Source organism: Hakea prostrata, chromosome 3 (assembly GCF_041222555.1).
Source record: "Hakea prostrata isolate BN-2017 chromosome 3, UWA_Hpros_2, whole genome shotgun sequence".
Lineage (NCBI taxonomy): Eukaryota > Viridiplantae > Streptophyta > Magnoliopsida > Proteales > Proteaceae > Hakea > Hakea prostrata.
The window spans coordinates 28,498,545-28,520,021 of NC_142602.1; the positions used below are offsets into that span (position 1 = coordinate 28,498,545).

The following is a 21,477-nucleotide window of genomic DNA, read 5'->3' on the forward strand; positions in this document are numbered from 1 at the left end:
ATGAAGAAAGAAAACAAAATAGAGACTTCTCAACTAAAAAACAATGTTACAAACCCTAAGGCAAAAGTCTCAAATCTCTCAATGACTTCATAGAATAACATAAGGTACATATATATAGACTTTAATCGGGTAAATTAGTCTATCCATTGGTTAGGTTGTACTGTACCGTTGATGGGCTATTGGCCCAAGCCCTATGCTTCATCTATCATGGATCTCCAGAATTGAGTTATTTGGGTTGTCCATCAAAATATGTCGGTGGGATCCATCCTTGATATCGGGTACAAGAATTCGAGTCACAATATAACAGTACTGTTTAATACTATATATGTACCAGTTACCTATACTGTTTTTATACTGTAATCGTATCATACCGTGACAATACCGTAATGCTTTTGTAAATATAGATACAAAATAAATACGGTATAGTTTTGGTTTTAGGTATTCATTTATTATATTGTATCTAAATCATACTGCTTGACATCGTTAGTACACTCTGTATTCTTTTTTTGTTATTCATTTTTAGTGGTGTAGCTTATGGGAAATAAAAACTTAAGGAAGAATTAAGAAATAATTAAACAAAATCATATTATATGTTAAAACTATAATGTACGTTTCTTGGTAGAAATGCTAAAACTATAATCCAGAAAAGCATAAAGGAAAAGGTCAATTGTTTAATTAGCATATGTGCTTGCTTGGTGGGGAACACAAAGTAAGGGAGGAGATCTAACTTCACTCTGAATTTGGCATTACTAAGGTCATGTCACCTCTCCTAACGCTTCTCCAGCCTGTTCTTACCTTACTTCGAATTTAAGCTCTCTCTCTCTCTCTCTCTCTCTTCACTTCTCCAACACTTCACCAAGTTTTTTTCCATAAGATTACAAAGTTTTTTTTCCATTAGATTATCAATCTTAGCTACATAATAAAGCATGCTCTTCACTCTTCAGGAGTGTTCTTTCATTCGAAAAAGAAAATAAATAATGATGGAAGTGTGTGGAAGAGTTGATTAACATTTAATAGCGTAGAAAGTCGTCCAACGTACAGTACTGATGGGATTTTGTTTGAGTTGGAGATCTCTCGTATGATATAATACAGGTTGGAATGATGATTTCATAATAATAGGGTAATTGTCCAATCCCTGCACAGTGCAGAGCTCGTGTCTCAGTGTGAACGAGAAGCATGAACTGTCTTTGGATCTCTCCCCATTCTCCAATGCAACTCTGACATTTTAACAGGAAAGACGGAGCTTCAACAAATAAAAATGTCGATACAGAGAAAAAGAATTTGTTGGTATTCTGATTACTGACCAATAAGGAAACATCTACACATGTCTGTTCTTTTCCATGTTCTGTATCAACCCATGAACACACATGACTCTGAATCACCTTTCCAATCCATTTCAATAAAATCGACACAACTACCTGTCTTTTGACTGCCTCACAATTGCAGTAACTACCTTGTTTTGGATATGATCTCTGAGCTTCTTTACTGTAGCTTGATTGACTTGGGTCTCCACCGGAACTGTAAAAATGGAGTTTCTGGATTCAGTTCACTCTGAGAGAAGACTTGTCGATCTCCAGAGGTATTTAGTAACATTAAATGAGGAACCCCAGTAAAACCCCCAGCAAGCAGAGTTGTTTCTCCAGATGGGGTTCTTTGGGTTTTCACGCTCATTGCCAACATGGTCCATGCTTCTGTTTCTACAACTACTATCAATGGCAACTGGAATTGCAGGATTCGGCTCAATGGGTCCGATCGCTGCTGCATTCGGAGAAGATGGGTTCTTCTGTGCGATTGATGCAAGCGGGAAACAAGATGTGGTATGCTGGGAGAGGAACAGTTCATTAACTGACGCTGTGTATTTCAGTGCTTTACCTCCAATGGCTGCGCTCACTGGGGGAGAGGGTTTCATGTGTGGCCTTGAAGCGAACACCTCTTTTGCATTCTGTTGGAATTCGATCAGTTCAGGTACGGATCTTGTCCCTAATAACTACAGAAACATTCAATACTCTCTCATTGCTGCTGGGAAGAATCATATCTGTGCCATTAGAGGATCCTATTACTCGAATAGTGATTCGGGTTCTGTCGACTGTTGGGAAGTGCAATCAAGTTCGAATGGCACATTGGTTTCTGTCTACAATTCCTCGTTTTCAGATCCATCTGTTAATAATCTTGTTTTGAGGAATATCGTTGCTGGGGAAGGTTTTACATGCGGCAGTGGAGGAAGAGAAGGGGGAATTACTTGCTGGGGACCCAAAGCCTCCAGCTTGAAGATGCCATCAGTGTCTAATACTTCCGCGCATCTAGCTTCGGGTAGGGATTCTGTGTGTGGGATCTCTCGAGACTCTGGGGAAGTTTTTTGTTGGGGCGAAACTGATTCGTTCAGTTTATTTCCGAATGAAACTCGATTTGTGAGCTTAAGTGCTGGCGCACGCCATTTTTGCGGGATTCGGGAGAGAGACCATGGGATCGAGTGCTGGGGGCACTTCGATGCTTCTTCAATTCCTACAGGTTCTGGGTTTCTGGCCATTGCTTCTTCTGATTACACTACTTGTGGTGTTAGGGAAGATGAGCTCATACTTGATTGCTGGGAGGTTCATGGCCCGTCGTCTCCGGATTTCAGCCCTCCATTGCAGCTCTGCAGTCCAGGTCTCTGTACTGACAGTTCCTGTGGAGAGGGTAGTTTTGTTTTCAATGCCAGCATCCTTAATGTGCCAGAGGTCACAAGCTTGTGTCTCAAGAAAGAGCTGAAGATATGCTCGCCTTGTCGATCCAACTGTTCAGAGGGCTTCTTCCCGTCTAGTTTTTGTGACGAGAATGCCGATCGAGTGTGCACTGCTTGCTCTCTTTGCCAGAATAGCTCTTGTTGGGATGATTGTGGCCTCCCTGCATCTTCAGATGCGCAGCAGAACAATGGGCACCACCAGATGAAATTGATGATCATCAGCATTGGTTCTTCTGTGGTGGGTCTCATTTTGATCTTAATGGGGTGCTTCCTTCTCTACCGGGTTATTGCATCTAAGAATGAACAGCAACACCAGGGGAAGACCAAATGTATGCCCTGGTTAAGCAAACCGGCAGAGGAACCCGAGATCAACAATGAACCACCCCCTCTGAGCACAGCTTCATCCATTGGGACAACCCAAGTGTTCCGTCTTTCAGACCTGAAGGATGCTACTAATGGGTTCAAGGAATTCAATGAGCTTGGAAGGGGAAGCTATGGATTTGTTTACAAAGCAGTCCTCTCTGATGGGTTGCAGGTAGCAGTCAAGAGGGCTAATGCCGCCACAATAATCCATACAAACAGCAGGGACTTTGAAGCAGAGCTAGAGATCCTTTGCAAGATTCGACATCCTAATATTGTGAACTTGCTGGGTTACTGTGTAGAGATGGGGGAGAGGCTTCTAGTCTATGAATTCATGCCCCATGGCACACTTCATGACCACCTTCATGGTGGACTCTCACCTTTGAATTGGTCCCTCAGATTGAAGATCTCAATGCAAGCTGCCAAGGGGCTTGAATATCTTCACAAGGATGCTGCACCTCCCATTGTCCACCGAGATGTCAAGACTTCAAACATTCTCTTGGACTCAGAGTGGACTGCACGAATTGCAGATTTTGGGCTTCTGACCTCTAGTGACAAGGACCTAAATTCAGACTTCAGAAGTGATGTTTACAGTTTTGGGATAGTACTCTTGGAGATTCTCAGTGGGAGGAAAGATTATGACAATGATTTCACTCCAGCAGGCATTGTTGAATGGGCAGTGCCCCTAATTAAACAGGGTAAAGCAGCTGCAATCATTGACCCGAATATAGCTCTTCTAAGGAATGTAGAACCCTTGCTTAAACTTGCAGATATTGCAGAGCTTGCATTGAGGGAAGATCCTTCTGAGCGCCCTTCCATGTCTGATGTAGCTTTGTTGTTGGAGCAACTTGTGAGAAGTGGATTGACCTTTTAGTGGTGAATGTTGGTTGATCAAGTGAAGATTGAGCCAGAGTAGCTTTTGCAGATTACTTTTCCTATACTGTACATTCTTTATGAACTGGTTGTATATTTCATTACTCAATTTTTTTTTCTACTTCACAAAGTGAAGCAGATGGTCATTGTTGAGTCAAGTTTCTGAATCTGTTTGTGGGTTATTGCCTTTTTGTCTTGGCATTCCACGAAAGCTCGCTCTTTCCAAATGTATTTTTTTCGGTTATATCTGTAAAAGTTTCTTCTCACACAAAGTGACAGCACTGTGATGGTTGCAGATGACACATCTTCTGTAAAATGTATTCTCTATTTATTGAATAAAAGTTTTGCCAACCTTCTCTTAGATTTTTCTAGCTTTACCTACTGTATCTGTATCATTGAAGTTTCTTGAATCATCACTTTGGCATCCAAAACCACCAGCTACTCAATTTATTATGTTTGAACCCAAGGTAGTCTACCCACTGTGTTACTTCTCTACTACTATGTAATATAGAAGAACCTTGAACCATGCTTTTAGGGCCTGTTTGGTTACTTGAGTCGGTAGATTTCAAAAATTTAGAGATTTCAAATCTACAGACTTCAAATCTCTAGAGTCATGGTTCTTAAAATTACTGTTGGTTAGTTTTAATTTTGGAAGAAATTTCTAGATTTATCCTAAAAATATTTATTGAATTATGGTTCAAATCTTTCGCTTTGATAGTGGGTGAATCTTTGGTTCCCTCATCTCATAAATCTCGTTCCGTTTTAGTGAAATGTGATCTCTAGTTTCATGAATCTAGATTCACACAACCAAACGTAATCTCCCTTTGGATCCGGTTTCAATCTCGGTTCGCGCCCGCCCTAAGTTTTAATAGTGATGCGTCCAAAAATTGATCAACCTTCGGATTCTTGCAAAACAACGTTAGATTTGGGCCGACTTAGCGGTCGGGAAGCCACCTCCGAAGGCTAAGTCAACAAGTGAATCACCACAAAGCTCGGCTAGTTGCCAGAGATTAATTGAAAACAATAATGGAGGGAAACAATTTGGGTAACTCTAATCTGTGTGATACTTTAGTTTATATAGGATTCACCTCTTATTCTCGATCATTAGATTCATTCATAGTTTTCCTTTGTGGCCATCCGATTGTAGGGTTTTTCCCCTACCATCTGAGTTAGTTACAGTTTCCATGTAAAGCATGATTGCCTAACCCGAATTTGACGGGATCACGTCTCTTTCTATAATTGTTGGGTTCTTCATGCTTACACTATCTCTTCACTCGGTTCTTGATCCAGTCCTGTCACACTCCACCCGCCGGTATGGTCCCTCCCGACAATCCGTGGGTGATCCACAACCACAAGATCCATGGTTTACCCATTAGTGATAATCAATGTACATAATAAATAATCAAGAGCAAGAACAGTTTAATAGTTAAATAAAAAGGGATATACATGTGTCCAAAATCAAAGGAAATAAACATTGTCCAAAAAGAGTATCTCGGCAGAAGCAAAAAGGAATCAAAGTTCAATTGTTATTTTTGTTCTTTTTCAAGGATGGCGATCTTCTCTTCTAATTTCTTGATGAACGGGATCATCCAACCTTCCTTTATTGATTTATCAAAATGGTGAGCCACCTGGATTCTTTTTCCATCAATAGGAGTTTTAAGCACACTCCATGCACCCGTAGGTGGCTTCGTGTTGTACATTGCTACCTCCCACTGACACCTCTAGAGTCTCTTCATGGGGGTCCTCCCAGTCATACGGAATTTCTCTCGTTTCAGTATTGTTATATGAATAATATAACAATAATCCACAAAAAGAATGAATTCCAACGAATTCAATAAAACTACAAATCTCATATACATGTCAACATCATATCGTGGTAGATAATATAAGTGAAAGATGATATGCATAAGTATGGATGCATCTAGTAGCTAACCATTCAAGTCTTTAGTATGACAAACATGCTTTAAGATATAACACCAACCCTCCTCTAGGTAAGTCTAGTCACTCTGATCCCTCATAGATTGGTTACCTTTATTGGGATCCTAGGCAAGGGGTCTAGTTCTCGTCAAATAAGTCCACACTCTCTCACCACAACCATTAGCATGATATTGGTGCATGTTAAGGATTTTGACCCAATGCAAGATCATATAGTAACATACTACATGTGGTCTAAATACTTCTCCTATGGCACCAACCAACTCGATTCAATATCCTTATTCACCTAGGAATGAGAATCCCCACGGACTGACTAGCTCTGTTGGACTCCATTCCCTAACCCTATAGTCATCCACATATTATTGGGGCGAATACTCTCATGTCCCCTCACGACTCCCAAGCCGCTTATTTGACGCCTATGAAACCCAACCCTAACATATGCAACCCTACCAATGCATGATCAACAGCGGACCACTGAGTCTCTACAAGGACTAGATACCGTTGTAGGATGAAATAGAGTCACATCGCCATTATCACGGGTCACTCGGCTTCAATACCCCTAGAAAAAGGGTAGTAGCATGTATGAGTTTCTTACCCTACAATCTAAACCTCCTAGGTATGAAATCTGACAACCATGATAATGCTGGGGGCATCAGAGAACAATGTCCCCATACCATAGTCCCTGATATCCCAAGCTAAGGATACCCTCAATCATAGTAACAAATTACAATATCCCATCATTCAAGACCATATAGTAATTCAAGTACATTTAATTACCATACACAACATATTATTATCAATGAATCATTCAAACTACTTTAACAGCAAGTTATAAAATCACTTATGCATTCAAAGTTATACACAGTCCATCATATTACATGTCATATCATATATACAGAATGTAACCTTACTTGTTGAAGTGGAACAACTACTGAAAGTGCAATCAGAGTTCAAAAATAATAAGTCCAATAAACCTCAATGATCACATAGATTAGGGTTACAAAGATTCATTTAAGTCAGAGGTCAAAATAGAGCAAAACTCAGACAGACCAAGCTATTGTGACCCAACCAGTCGCTTATGGCGGTTGGTTGGGTCAATCAACTGCCTTGACCGACCCCCCCCCCCCCTTTCAAGCAGACTCTCAAGTCTAAAATTCCAACTTTTGATCATCCATACTCAATCTGATTTTGGGATAATCCAAATCCAAATTTCATCCTTAACATACTAGAGAGTCCATCTCAATCTTTAAACTACAAAGGAGGAAGATTTACAATCCACTTCATCTCCTTCAACTAAATCAACCCTTGATTCAAATGTGAGAATCCATCTTCTGGTGTAATCTAGTCGTGCTCATCGATGGAAAGATTCTAACCATCAAACTCAATATCTATAGAATCATGGAGAGAAGAAAAGCACATTACTACTAAAGAGAGATAAGTAGGGAGAGCATGTGATTAACTTACCTCCAATTGATTCGCAAGACAGATCAAGAATCAAAGCTTCACTATGATTTGAGCATTCTTCACCACCAAACACGTGTACTCTACCTCCTAACCGTCCACAGTAGCCTCCATGAATAAAATAATACAAAAATTAGGTCATGGATGACTATTTATAGAGGGACGTGGGCAAATTAGGGTTAAATCCCACAATTAGACCTGGCCGGTTGTTTGGGGCGGTTGGTTGGGTCAATCAACCGCCTTAAGCAACTGCACTCTAATATTTTTTAATACTTAGGTGCTTTGCTCAACCGGTTGACCCCCAACACTAACTTAACTTAAACCAACACATGGGCATTCTTACCTTGATCTCGAACATCTTCAAACTCAATTTGTTCTCATATAATTCACATAGCTCTGTCGACTAGATTTTTGGTCATGCTACATTCCCCAATTCCATTATTGGTCAAGAATTTCATCTTCATGTGTAGTGATGACACTACTACTTCTACAGCACAGAGGGTTGGTCGACCTAAAATTACATTATAAAGTAACAAATCTCGAACAACCATGAAGTTCGATTGACTACCCTGTCTCTTGGGTGTTCATCGATCGGTAGATCTATCTTGATGGTTGCCTTTGCTCGGGTTGAAGATCCTGAGAACCCATAAAGTTGAGCTCCACATGGAATGATCATATCTTCATCTAATTTTAGCTTTATGAAAGCTTCCAGTGACAATATATTTGCCAAAGAACCAATATCTACCAAGACTCTGTGGACTTCTGTTCTAGCTAAGATGACATGTATTACAAGATCATCATCATGAGAAGTCCTCACCCTTTGCATATCTTTTGAAGAAAATGTGATCGGTTCTCCAGTTGGATTCCCTCCTAGTTTATCAAGTTCAACATTCCCTATGTATTGAGCCTTCCTTTTAGCTTACCGATTTGATTTTTCTATTGAGCCACCAAATACTGTATAAATTGGGGAGCACTTTCTATCATCATCCCCATTCTTTGGTTGGCTTCTGCTAGAGTTTTGAGGCCTTTCTTTGCTGGTCAACCTCGTCCTTTGATTTGCTCGGACATATTTCTTCACTTGTTCCTGAGAGATTAAATTTCTCAATCTCTATTTTCAATTTCCTGCAGTCGTCGGTCTAACGTCCGTGATCTTTATGGAACTCACAATATTTGCTTCTATCACGATCTTCTGATAGGGAGTGAAGTTTGTTTGGCCATTTGAGTATCACTTGGTTTTTAACTTGCATCAGGATTTTTGAACTCCTAGTATTTAAGGGAGTATATGCCTCTTCTGACTGCTTTATTGGATCATGCTAACCACTATTGCTTAGATTTGTGGTTGGATTTCTACTTTGTTGGGGCTTTTCTTTGTTTGCCTTTGCTTCTATGGTCGGCTCCTTCTATCGAGACTCTACCGTTTTTTATATCTCTGCCTGCTTATGGCATTGTTAGAGAAATTTGACATATGTCTCCAACATATCCAATAAAAGGTGTTCAAGCAATCCTTCATGAGTAAGCCTCTAGTTTAGTGCATGGAAAGCTATCTTCTCATATAAATTCTCAATATTTGGATGGTTAGGTTATTGAATCTCCGAAGATAGCTCCTTACATATTATGTCCGATCTTATTTAATAGAAAACAAGGTGTCTTCTCTCTTCTTTGTGCTTACCCCGCTTTGGAAGCGTGATAGGAATACTCAACCAAGATGGTCAAAATTCCTTATTGATCTGTTCTGAAGTCCAAGGAACCACTTAGATGCAACTCCAATCAATGAAGCAAGAAATATCCTACACATGGCAACTTCACTATGTCTGTATGATATGATAGATTTATAGTGCATGATTTGATGCCTTGGACATCTCGTTCCATCGAACATTGTGAAGGTTGGACATTTGAAATTCTTTGGCATCTCTGCTTTAGAAATTGTTCTAACGAAGGGATCTTCTTTTAGAACAAAGTATAGAGCATCTTTGTCCGAATCCTTCAATTTCTTCAACTTTTCATCAAGTTCTTCGAATTGCTTGTTGACATAGTCAGCTTGCTCAGTAGGAACTCCTTTATTATTTTCTCCTTGATGGTCGTCGGAATAATGAGTACTACTTTCTCTATCCTCATGGTCATCACTTGGAGGAGGGTCCTTAGATGCTGCCTCTCTTGGTGGTCCAGATTTCTCTCCGACCTTCTCTTTTCCTTTCTCCTGATTCTTTTGGGATGGTCATGTTGAGTGGTCGGGTATTGATGTTTGAACCTCCTTTTGTTTTTGTGTTCGACCTTCCTTGGTTTTGTTAGGGTTAATTGTATTAACCTACTAACCTATTCCAGGGACGGCCACTTGCTGGCAAATGCTTGCTCTAATAAGTTTGTAAGGTCTAAGATATGCTTCTAGAGTTCATTGAATTGAACCATAGTAACGAATTGATCCGATTGTTCTAGTGGGATGTCACGACGAGGAATTCTTGCGATTCCTGGGGGCACATCTTCCATGTTGATTTATGGTTCGCCTTTGTTGGAATTATCTCCAACCACTCTTCCTGATTTGGTTTATATGATGACTTTTTTATTAGTTTCCCACAGACGGCGCCAATTATTGCTTTAGAATCCTTCTTGTCCTCTTGATCAAATGTACCTGCAAGAATGTGCTCAACCGGGTTGGTCGAGTAATACCTTCGAAGATCAAGTTAGACTAAATCTCCTTAATAGGAACTGAAATAGTAGGTTGCAACAAATAGTTAATCAGCTAGAGTGATTACTTTTTTGAGCGTACCTTCTTCTCCCTTGGGTATGTCCTTTTATAATGAAACTTACCCGATCCATGTAGTTTATGAGTTCATCTAGGACTCTTTCGTGTATATAGTTGTTTACTTGGACTCCCACTGTTGAGTACATTTCAGACTCTATGAGACAAATCTGAGCTTCCCTTCTTGACTAGGACTCTAGTTCCTAACTTAAATATAATCATTATTCCGAAGATTACTTTGTAGATCATTCGTGACTCCATTCTTGGTCGACCAAGGGTTTGGTCGGTTCATGCCATACATGGTCGGACCAAACCGGTTTGGTTCATTCTATAATGCCCTTATCATCTACTATTATCAATTTTTTTCCAAGTGACACTTGCATTCTATTTGTTACTAGCAAAATCCTATGCTAAAGTCTTTGCCGATTAGTACAGGTTTCTTGGTTCTCGTGATATGAGCAAGACAACGCTGTTAATTCTTCATCTCCAATAATTACATAACTAAAAGCTATAGCTGTCATAAACTTTGTGCTTCTTCTTCTTGATCTAGTTCCCAAAAGTCAAGAGCTTGGAGGGGACTTGAGAAATTGAGTTTAGCTTAAGTTCCATGGTGTGTGGTCTACTTATTACTTATTAGGAACACTATTGATTAACTGGAAAGATATTTCAAAGCTCTGAGTTACTTAGGATAAGCACTATAAAATCAAATCTTTCATCTTCCTTTAAATGCTCAAGTCAAAGCCAGTGCAGTAGTATCCAACACCCCCAACTCTTTGTATTTTGATCTAATTCTTCTTATATATAGGAATTCACAATTTATTTATATATTGGAAATATGAGTATTACATAATCTACCATTGAGTATAATTGAGCAAAGAGCTTTAGTGCTACGCAATTAATGCACATCACTGAGCTGCATACAATGAGGATGGAATTAGTGGTCAAGGTCGAAATCTAGACCACCCGTTTGGGTTTTATTTTTTATTTTTTAATTTTTCAATCATACCTGCCTATATATATGCGGAATGAGTGGTCGAAATTTCGACCTGCACCACTCCGTGTACGCATCACTGAAGTTGAGCCATGTAATCGAACTCACGACCCCTTCACTAAGAGGTGTTGGTCTTACCAACCGAGCAACCTTGTGATGGTTTTAATACACGATATCGAAATGATTATATAACCCTTATAGTAACTAATATGGTATCACATTTTCAAGATTCAACAGCTGTGATTGTGTGAATGAAGAGATCATGTATTGATCAAGTCTGGCTATGATTATGAGAATGAAGGAATCATTTATTGATCAAATCTGGATCTTCTATCAGTCAAAATAGAGGTCTTGCTCATCTCACAGTTCTTCATCACACAATAGGAGTAAAATCTATCTTTTTTTTTTTGGTAATTAGTTCTTTATTCAAAAACCTGAAGAATGGCCGAGCAAAGCTCTAATAACCACTGGCTGGAAATAGGCCATTCTACCCGGTTTGAGAGGTTGGATGCCTTCTTGGAAAGGATATCCGCTATTACATTGGATTTCCTAGACATGTGCCTAGCACTAAAATGCTAAAATTTTGAAGCAATGTACTGTATGTCTTGGAGAATCGGAAGAATATATGGGGGAGCGGTGGACCCATTCACCACAAACATAATTAGATCCTTGCAATTTGAGTGAACCTCCACATATTCATAACCATCTCCCAATGCTTCCAAAAGTCCAGCTCGCATAGCTAATGCTTCACGTTCTATTGGTGATGAGAAACATTGAGGTGAAGAGACAGCTAGACACGGCTTCCCATCTCTTCCTTTGAGTAGAATTCCCAAACCACTTTCTCTTGCTTTTGGTCTCCAAGAGGCATCTATATTGAGCACAATAGAGTTGGGATTCATGGTTAACCTCTGAAGATGGCCCTCCGCTGTAACAATAATTACAGCACTATTGAAGTTGGGTTTGGCAACCGGTGGTTGTTTCTTATGAGTCCAATATTCCCCATGGGCTTTTAATGCCTGTTGAATGACTTGCTTTGTTGTCCATGGTTGATTACCAGCCACCCTATCATTTCTCGCCCTCCATAGCTGCCATAGAATGAAAGCACTAAGGCATTTCAATTTCACTGCTGCATGTGCTCCCATTGCCTCAAATTTACCCCATGCTTTGATCCATTGTTCCATCGAGTATCCTCCTTCCTCATGAATACGCCATGTTAAAGGACATCCATACCACACTTGCCGAGCTAATTGACAATGAAATAAGACATGTTCTATAGATTCCTGCCCCTCTCCACATAAACCACATAAAGTATCTAGATGCATACCTCTTTGTGTGAGACCTTGGGTTGTCGCTAGTCCTTCATTTGCTGCTCTCCACATGAAGTTTTTCACCTTTGGCAGCGTGTCACACTTCCAAATTTCCTTCCAAATAGATGCATCAATGGTCTCCCACTTTTTGAGTCAGGATGAGGAGGGAGCTGCTGCACTTTCTAACTCTTTTTCTTGTTCTTGTAGTATATAAGCAGTTTTAACAGAAAATTTCCCATTTTTGCTGCTGTTGCTTGTATCTCAAGATATTACGCAAGTATACGTATCGCAATCAAGTAATAAATGATAAGTACAAAATCGATCCCACGGAGAATTATATCCTTAACTTTCAATGTAAAAGTAAAATTGATTTAAATGAAATTAACAAGGTTGATTGGTATTTGTCTAACTAATTAACCAATTGCGGGAAGAAAACTAAGGACTAAAATGTAGATTTGAGCAATGGAGAAACTTATGGTGCAAGTGTGTTGGATCGTTTCCCTTCCCCAATTTTAAAACAAAAATACGAAAGCAATACTACAACCCCAAGATAAATCAAGAACTTGGAATGTGGCAATATGGTATTTTCCAATACACTAAGCTAGCATCCTAAATCAACATCGCATATTCCTATGAAGAATTGAATTAAGAATGCAATTTAAACCCAATCCAATCAATGGTAATGTGGGTAATTGGGTATTCCTACCCAACCTACTAATTAACACAACCTAATTAAAGATGATGCTAACTCACACAATTCAACAAACACCTAGACTTCATTAATTTTCCAATTAATGAAATCATAACATTCATTCAAGAAAGATCATTCAAGAACTGAAATTAGTCAATATAACATGCTGAATTCATTAACAATAAAGTGGATTGCAATAAAACTAAAGAACACATGATTAATTACATATCAAAATTCAGGTTTAGGTACTACTATCATCCCAACACCTAAGATTTAGCCCATACGAATTCAAATGCATAAAACCAAGTATAGTTGACATGAGACTAGAATATAAGAAGATAGAGTTATAAAAACAAGAATAAACTAAGGCTTCAATGCTTCCACATGAGCTCCACTTTCTTCTTCAGCAATTCAACAATTCCAGCTCCTTGCTTCCACAAGAGCTCCGGGATTCGTTCTCTACCTCCCTCCTCTCAGCCAAGTCTTCTCTTCCACCCTTGGTCGATGTCTCCTTCTCTCCTCCTTGCCTCTCTTCTCTTTCTTTCATAAATGTCTTCAATCATTAGGTTAGATTCTGGCCATAGGATTAGAACCTTCCTCCTGAGATCAAGGGCTGAAAACCATCATGTATTTACAAGAATTTAGTCCACTTAGTTAGCCCTTTTTGGTCAATTCCATTTGAATGGATCGAGAATATTCGCTCCGTTGTTGTGCATGCGCACAACTCTCAACAAGTTAGGGACATGTTCTTTATGATCTTCACCTACATGTTCAAGAGAAAGAGAAACAGTCAAATTCATCCATAAAAAGAAGGGAAATTCATGCAATGTGACAAAAATGAACTAAACAAAATGCAACATGTTGAGACTAAATAAAACAACACCTAATGAATACTATCACTAAAACAAAGACAAAATACTCCTAAATCAAGCCATCTCAAGTATAAAAGTTATAAATCTTAACTCTATTTCATAGAGTTATCAGCTGCCTCCCCAAATTAATGAATCTGTTGTTGGAAAGAGAGAGAGCTTCATACTTAAGATTGCAGCTACTTCTATAGGGGAAAACCAATGTCGAATGATGTCCTCTTTCCATTCTCGCGTGTCTTCATCAAGGATATCAGCCACCCACTGTAGACTGCACTGCTGTTCTTTTTTGGTTGAGATCTTGGAGTGAGGAAGCCCGAAAATCCATGGATCATCCCATAACTTGATGGTTCGGCCATCACCTATCTTCCATATCAACCCTTTTTTCAACACCTCTCGGCCTTCCAATATACTTCTCCAAGCCCAAGATGGACTAGCCTCCTTCTTTGCTTCAAGGAAATTACCTTTGGGATAGTAGATTTGCTTTAAGAATCTTGCCCAATCAACCTCAAGATTTGAGAATAATTTCCAAGCCACTTTTCATAACATTGCTTTATTATATAGAAGTGGTTCCTTTAGTCCTAGTCCCCCTTTACTTTTATGCTTTACCAGCCTCTTCCAGGATAGCCAATGAATAGTTGCCTTCCCATCCTTTCCTCCCCAAAAAAATCTCGCAGCCTTTGATCTTACTTGTTTGTGGATCGTAGTTGGGATCTTGAAATGAGTTGCAATGTAATTTGAGGTTTGTAGAGCAACAGATTTCAGCATCACCTCTCTTCCGGTATGATTCAGCAACTTGCTTGTCCATCCCTCACATTTGTGTGCGATTTTATCATTGATAGAATGGAAGATGTCTACCTTGGAAACCCCAAAGTCAGTTGGTAAACCTAGATATTGAACTAGACCTTCACTACACTTGACTTTCATGATCTTTGAAAACCACCACCGGATCCTGGGGAGTGTGTTAGGACTCAAGCTAATGGAGGATTTCTTTTCATTTATGGCTTGTCCTGACACTTTGAAATAGTCCTCAATACAGTCTCTAAACCCATATACACTCTGAAGCCATACTTTTGAGAATAAGAGAACATCATCTGCAAACATGAGGCTAGTGAGAGGTTGGGTTCTGCCCTTGATACTTATCCCTCGAATTATCCCTTCCTTTTCCTTTTGAGCAATTAAATGTGATAGACCTTGTGCACAAATTACAAATAAAGTAGGACATAGAGGATCACTTGCCTTATACCTCTTTCTGGCACTATGGAAAATCTCTCTGCTCCATTGATGATAAAAGAATGTTGAACTGAGCATAGAACATTCAAAATAAGATCCTCCAATTTCATATTGAAACCCAATTTTGACATTATAGCAGCAATATACTTCCACTCTCCCCGGTCATAAGCACGTTTCATGTCCACCTTCATAGCAAGGATGGCTTTCTTACCTTTCTTCTTTTTCTTCAGGTAATGGAAAGCCTCATGTGCCTTAAAGATGTTATTTGAAATTTCCCTGCCCTTAACGAAGGCCGATTGCTCCACTGGTACTAATGATGGGAGGAGCTGATGTAGTCTTGTTGCCATCACTTTGGTAGCTACCTTGATTGCAACAAGGCATACACTTATCAGTCTGAAGTCCTCAACTTGCTCCGGACGCTCCTTCTTTGGTATTAAACATACCAACGTATCATTTGACCCTTTTGGGAAGAAGCCTGTATCAAAGAAGTTTACAACAAATCTATGCAAATCCTCATGAGTTAAATCCCAGAAATGTTGAAAAAAGAGGGGTGGAAAACCATCAATACTAGGGCTTTTTAAAGGCCTCATATCAAAGAGGGCAGCCTTAACTTCCTCCTTAGTGGGTGTTGCAAGCAGTGCTTCATTTTCAGAGGTGGTTACTTTCTTGGGTAGATCGTGTAAAGCCTTCTCCAGTTCTAAATCATCTATCTCCACAGATTAAAACAAGTCTTCATAGCATTTAGAAAATAATTTGTAAATGGCAACTTCCTGTGAACACCACTCACCATTTGAACTTTTCATTTTCAAAATACGGCTTCTTCTTCTGCGTGGACTAATGTTGAAGCGTGGAGGAAAGCAGTGTTTTGATCCCCCTCATTTAGCCACTACACTCGGGATTTCTGTTTCCAAAAGATTTCTTGATTCTAGCAAAAGACCAAGCTCAGTTGCAAGTTCATTTTCTCTCTGTTGAGTTCTTTCTTGAACTAGAAGTCCTTGTAAGTATGTTAATTCCTTCTGAAGTACAAAAATTTTATGATGCAGATTTTCAAAACACTCTTTATTCCAAGTAATTAATTCTGTCTAAACAATATTTAATTTTTTTATAGAGAATTGATGGAGCATGAGGATCTGTTACCTTCTTCCATGAAGCTGAAATCATTTATGTACACCCTGTATTTGTCAACCACATTGCTTCGAAGCGAAATGGCCTTGGTCCAGATGATGGTAATCCTTCAGTATCCAGTGTGATTGATGCATGATCTGACATCAGGGTTGTTTCTGTCACACCCCACCCGTTGGTCTCGATTACCCGCTCGACAACCCGTGGGAGTGATCCGTCATAGGATCCACGGTTTTAGTCTATCAACAATAATAAATACAAATATAGACAATCAAGAGCAATAAATGTTCAATAAATGAATTAAAGAATTACAGGAGCCCAAATACTCCAATAAAAATGATAAAAGAAAGAATAATGAATTAAAATGAATACAAGTTCAGTGAAAGCAATCAAAAGAGTTATATCAGTTTCTTTCCCGTTTCTTTTCTAAGGTTAAATAGTGTTTTTCATGAAGTTCAAGATAGGGTGTCCTCCAGTTCTTCTCCATTCGCTAGCGAACTGTCTAACCACTTTTCGTCTCTGACCATCAATAGGTACGATAAGCGCACTCCATGCACCCGCAGAGCTCCCGCACAAGATATCTCCATTTCCCATCGTCGCTGCCACATCCTCTTCATCGGGATGGTTCCTTCATAGGAAACCAGTCCATCTTCCGGTACAATTCCTTCATCTGTGCAGGCTAATAAACATATACAAAATAAAGGAGTGAGTTCTAGAGAACTCAGTAAGAACAATTACAATTCCCATCAATTATCCAACAAAGCATAAATGCATAAATGATATGAATGAGTGCAAGGTATGAATGATACTATGATTTCTAACTATGCAAGTCTCTAACAGTTGACATGCTTTAAGATATACACCAGCTCTCCTCTGGGTAAGTCTAGTCACTCTGATCCTGGAAGGACTAGTTACCTCTGTAGGGATCCTGGGCAAAAAGGGAAAGTCCACACCTGGCTCTCAAACCATGGCTGGGGTTAAGTCAACACTCTCTCACCACGACCATTGGTAATGATTACTGGCGCATGTCGAGGTTTCTAATCCAATGCAAGGTCATACATGTAACATGTCTACATGAAGTCCAGATACATCCCCTATGGCACCAACCAACTTGGTTCAGTATCCTTCTCAACTTAGGAATGAGAATCCTCACGGATCCGACCTGTTGGACTCCACTCCTTAACCCTATGGTCATCCATATATTATTGGGGCGGAAGCTCTCATGACTCCTCACGACTCCTGGTCCGTTCCTTGGACGTCCATGAGCCCAACCCTAACATATGCAACCCTACCATTTATATGACTAACAGTAGACCAATGTCACATCACTGTCATCACGGGTCATCCAGTTTCAATCCCCCTACCGAAAGGGTAGTAGCATATGGGGTACCTAGCCATGCAATTCTAGACTCTACCTAAGAATGTCATCAAACAGTTATGACAGTGCTGGAGACATCAGCAGGCATGTGTCCCATTCCACAACCTTCTGATATCCCAAGCTAAGATACCTCATCCATCAAAACCTCACACTATGTATCATCAGTATATTACAATCATAACCAACAAAGTATATATGTAAACAAGAAAAAAAGCAGTAATATAACAAGATTAATATATAAGACATGACTACAGCAGCATATATAAAGAAAGGCTAATGCTAACAGACATTAGACTAGCATGTTCAAGTCTATTCATAAGATAGGATTGAATGTCCTTACCTGCATATAAGTAAACTGTCCGTAAAATGAGACCCGTAAACTATTACAAGACTTTCCTTTCAAACGGTATACCTAAACACGGGGTTACAATAATATATAAGTTAATTGAATCAAGGTGGATCAAAACCAAAAGTCATTTGGTCATTGTTCCGGTCGCTTGGGCTGGTCGCTTAGGTTGAGCGACCGCCACTAGTGATCGCCCCAAAAACAAAGAGTTTCAATCCGAAACTCAGGCTTCTGATCACCTATTTTCAATCTGGATTTCGAGTGATCATAACCTAAATCTCGAATCTAACACTCCTAAAGCCAAAGGGTGAAGGAATGCTAACAATTACCATCATTGTTACCGCTCTCCCCTTGTCTGGATTATCCTTTTCACAAAAGCAGGGTTTCGTTTTAGGATGAATCACCTCAAGAAGATTGGAAAGAGAGTCACAAATGAATCAAAAGGGTAACCACAATGATGAGGGAATGGGTTAACACGAAATTAAACACAATGGAGATAAAGGATGAAGGGTGAATCCATTACCCCACCGCAGTTGAGGGAAGGACCGATCTCCAAATCACCGCGCAGCTTGGATCCACTTTCGGCACTTCTCCGGAGCCTTCTAACCTCCAAAACGGTAACCATGAATAAAATATTCGTAAGTTGGACGAGGGTTACCTTTTATAGAAGTCAGGGGGCAAAATAGGGCAAAACCCCGAAAAAAGACTGGGCGGTCGCTCCAAGCGGTCGCTTGGTTTAATCGACCGCCACTAGCAACCGCCCCCATGTAATTTGCCATACAAGGGTGCTTTTGCTAGGGGGTTGATATCCAAGTACAACCTAGCCCTAAAGAAGAGATGGGGGAGATCTTGCCTTCATTCCGAACATCTCCGAACAACACTTGTCTTCCAGAAGACCAACTACCAAGCAAGGCAGGCTCTTCAGACAGAGGATCCAGATCCATGGGTTCAGGGTATGGATCATGGATATCCGAACACTCCACAAACTTACCCGACTAGACCTTCGGGTTCTCGGACCTCCAATACGGATCTCGGGTTAGAATTACGGGGGTTGTTACGGTTTCTACATATACTACCGATTCTGGAAAGGAGTTGATCCATCCGACTGTAGCTAAAGCACGGTCTAAACGTTCTCGCACATTTCCTCTACCCAATTGTTTGTTGCTCCATGTAAATGCTGCACCCTGAGCTCCCAAATCAGTATAGCCACAAGCCTCCACCATGCTTTGAAAATTTCGGACCTACTTCCCTCCTTTACGATTCCCTCCACTTTTTTCTTGCCATGATAAGATGCAGTTGAAGTCCCCTATTGCTAGCCAATCCCCTATTCTCCGCTGCTCCCAAAAGTTCCAATTCATCCCAAACTGCTTGTCTTTTCTCCTTAATTGGGTCACCATAAACCAATGTCACAAAAGCATGATGAGTTTTATCAAAATAGATTTCAACATCAATATACCTGGGACAAGAGAATAGTATTTGAATTTGTAAATTTTCCTTCCACATCAGAGCTAGTCCCCCTGCTAAACCATCTGGATTTACTACAAAACAGCTGATCCATTTTAAGTCTTCTCTGAATTTGCTCCACCTTCTTTTGGGTAATTTTCATTTCCATTAAGAAAACCACATCCGAGTGCCTCTGTTTTACGAGATTTTTCAGAGTGTGGATTGTAGAGGGGCTCGCAAGACCTTTACAATTCCAACTTGTGATGATCATGACTGCCCGTGGGGCCGTGCTTCCCCAGCCTCCACAGGGTTCTGCATTAAAAAATGCAAATGAGATTCAGCCTCCATACTCGTATCATCAGTTTCAAGGGTAGCTTCAAAGCTTCTGCGTTTTTTTGAACTTTTTCCCCCTCCCTGCTCAACCTGTCTCATGTGGGTCCTGATTTTTGGTGTGGGAGTTGCGGTGTATGGTGAGTTGGGAAGATGGGTTTAATGGTTTTGGGCTTTGGGACGTGGATTGTGAGGGTTGCATATTTAGATTACTATAATCTAAATAGGTTTGGGTTTGTGAGCCATTTTGAATGTGGGTTGGGCTATTGGGATAAAACGGTGATGTTGGTAGTGGGCTTGGGCTTGGGGTGATCAAAGAGTTGACCAAAGATGAGGTATCGTGTAGGTTAAAGGAACTTGGGTTAGGGGGATGGGTTAAGGTGTTAGGGTTTAATAGAGATATTGTTGCAAGGTTTGGGAGGAGAGAGAGTAGAAGGCGGTGGATGTCTGAGGTTGAAGGAGGCGATGGAGAGGTGGGGATCGGAAGATGAGGGCTTTGTTGCAAAAGGTATGTCAGAGACGAAGGGTTGTGGAGCTGTGTTGGATGGAGGTTGTTAGGGAGCATATCTTCCTGTACATTCTGACCTGGCAGAGTGGTCGCCTGACACTGTAGGTTTTCTGACAGAGGAAACCCAGGTGGGTTGTTGGCGATTCCGTTTGAGGCGGTATGGAAGTTCTGGTTCACCTGCTGAAAAATTTGAGCTACCGGAATCATGGAAGTTGCCGGATTTTGTTCCATAGCAGGGCCTTCTTCGCTAGGTGTGCCGGTGTTAGCAGGTGTTTTTCTGTCATATTGCAATGTGTTTTGAAGTGGTCAGACTCACTATAGTGCATCGTTGGAGCGTTGTACACTAGTCGAGCATCTGGTATGCTTCCTCTTACTTGGGGCCCCAAACGGTATCTCCTTCCCTGCCGAACTGCTTCTTCAAACAGATTGGGACATCTCTGTTCTTCATGGCCTATAATCCCACAGGTGTAGCCAGAATAATGGTAATTTCTCTATTTTAACTAGGGCTTCAGATTGTGAACTTGAGCGAGGGCACAAATTGATTCTATGGTGAAGTGGCTTTCGGCAATCCATTGTAATCCGGCGACGAAAATAATTTACACGCTCACCCATTTGCATTCCTCGCACAATCATACCACTTCCGGGTTCGCCCAACAATGTTGCAAGATGAAATCCAAACTCTAGGGTTATGAGCTCCATCAGGATACCATGAAATTGGCACAACAAATCAGCATGTGTAAACGCCCAGTTTCCTTCACCTTCCCGGGTTCTAACATCAACATATTCTCGGCCAACGACCAAGGTGATTCTTCTATAGCATTAAACATGTCTTGATGATGATTGAACTGAAACATGTATTGATCCGTTTCCATTTCGGTGATTTCTACCTGTAGCACTAGATTCCAGACTCTTAGAAGGGCCTCATACAATGCCTGTTTTCGGTATGGTTTTCCGGTTGACACTTTTCCGACCAGCGTGTTGAGTTTAGTAATAGCTGCCCTTTCTTCAATAGTATCATCAACGTTGATACTTTCATCGTCAGAGAAAACCACGCTAGAACTTTCTGCAGTGTAGTCTTCTCACCATGTTTCTCGGCGTGGAATAGTCCTTCCTCTTCCTCTACCCCTCATCGGAGGTCGAAGGTGAGCCATGAGAAACCAGGGAAATATCGGAT

The 21,477-nt window shown here is 40.4% G+C and overlaps 1 protein-coding gene across 1 annotated transcript; it reads left to right on the forward strand.

Annotated features, from left to right (window-relative positions):
- Positions 1-988: 988 nt before the first annotated feature.
- LOC149021991 (serine/threonine-protein kinase-like protein CCR2) lies at positions 989-4,306 on the forward strand. Its single transcript, XM_089150195.1, has one exon. The coding sequence runs from the start codon at positions 1,644-1,646 to the stop codon at positions 3,954-3,956; it is 2,313 nt and encodes a 770-aa protein (XP_089006321.1). The 5' UTR covers positions 989-1,643; the 3' UTR covers positions 3,957-4,306.
- Positions 4,307-21,477: the final 17,171 nt, after the last annotated feature.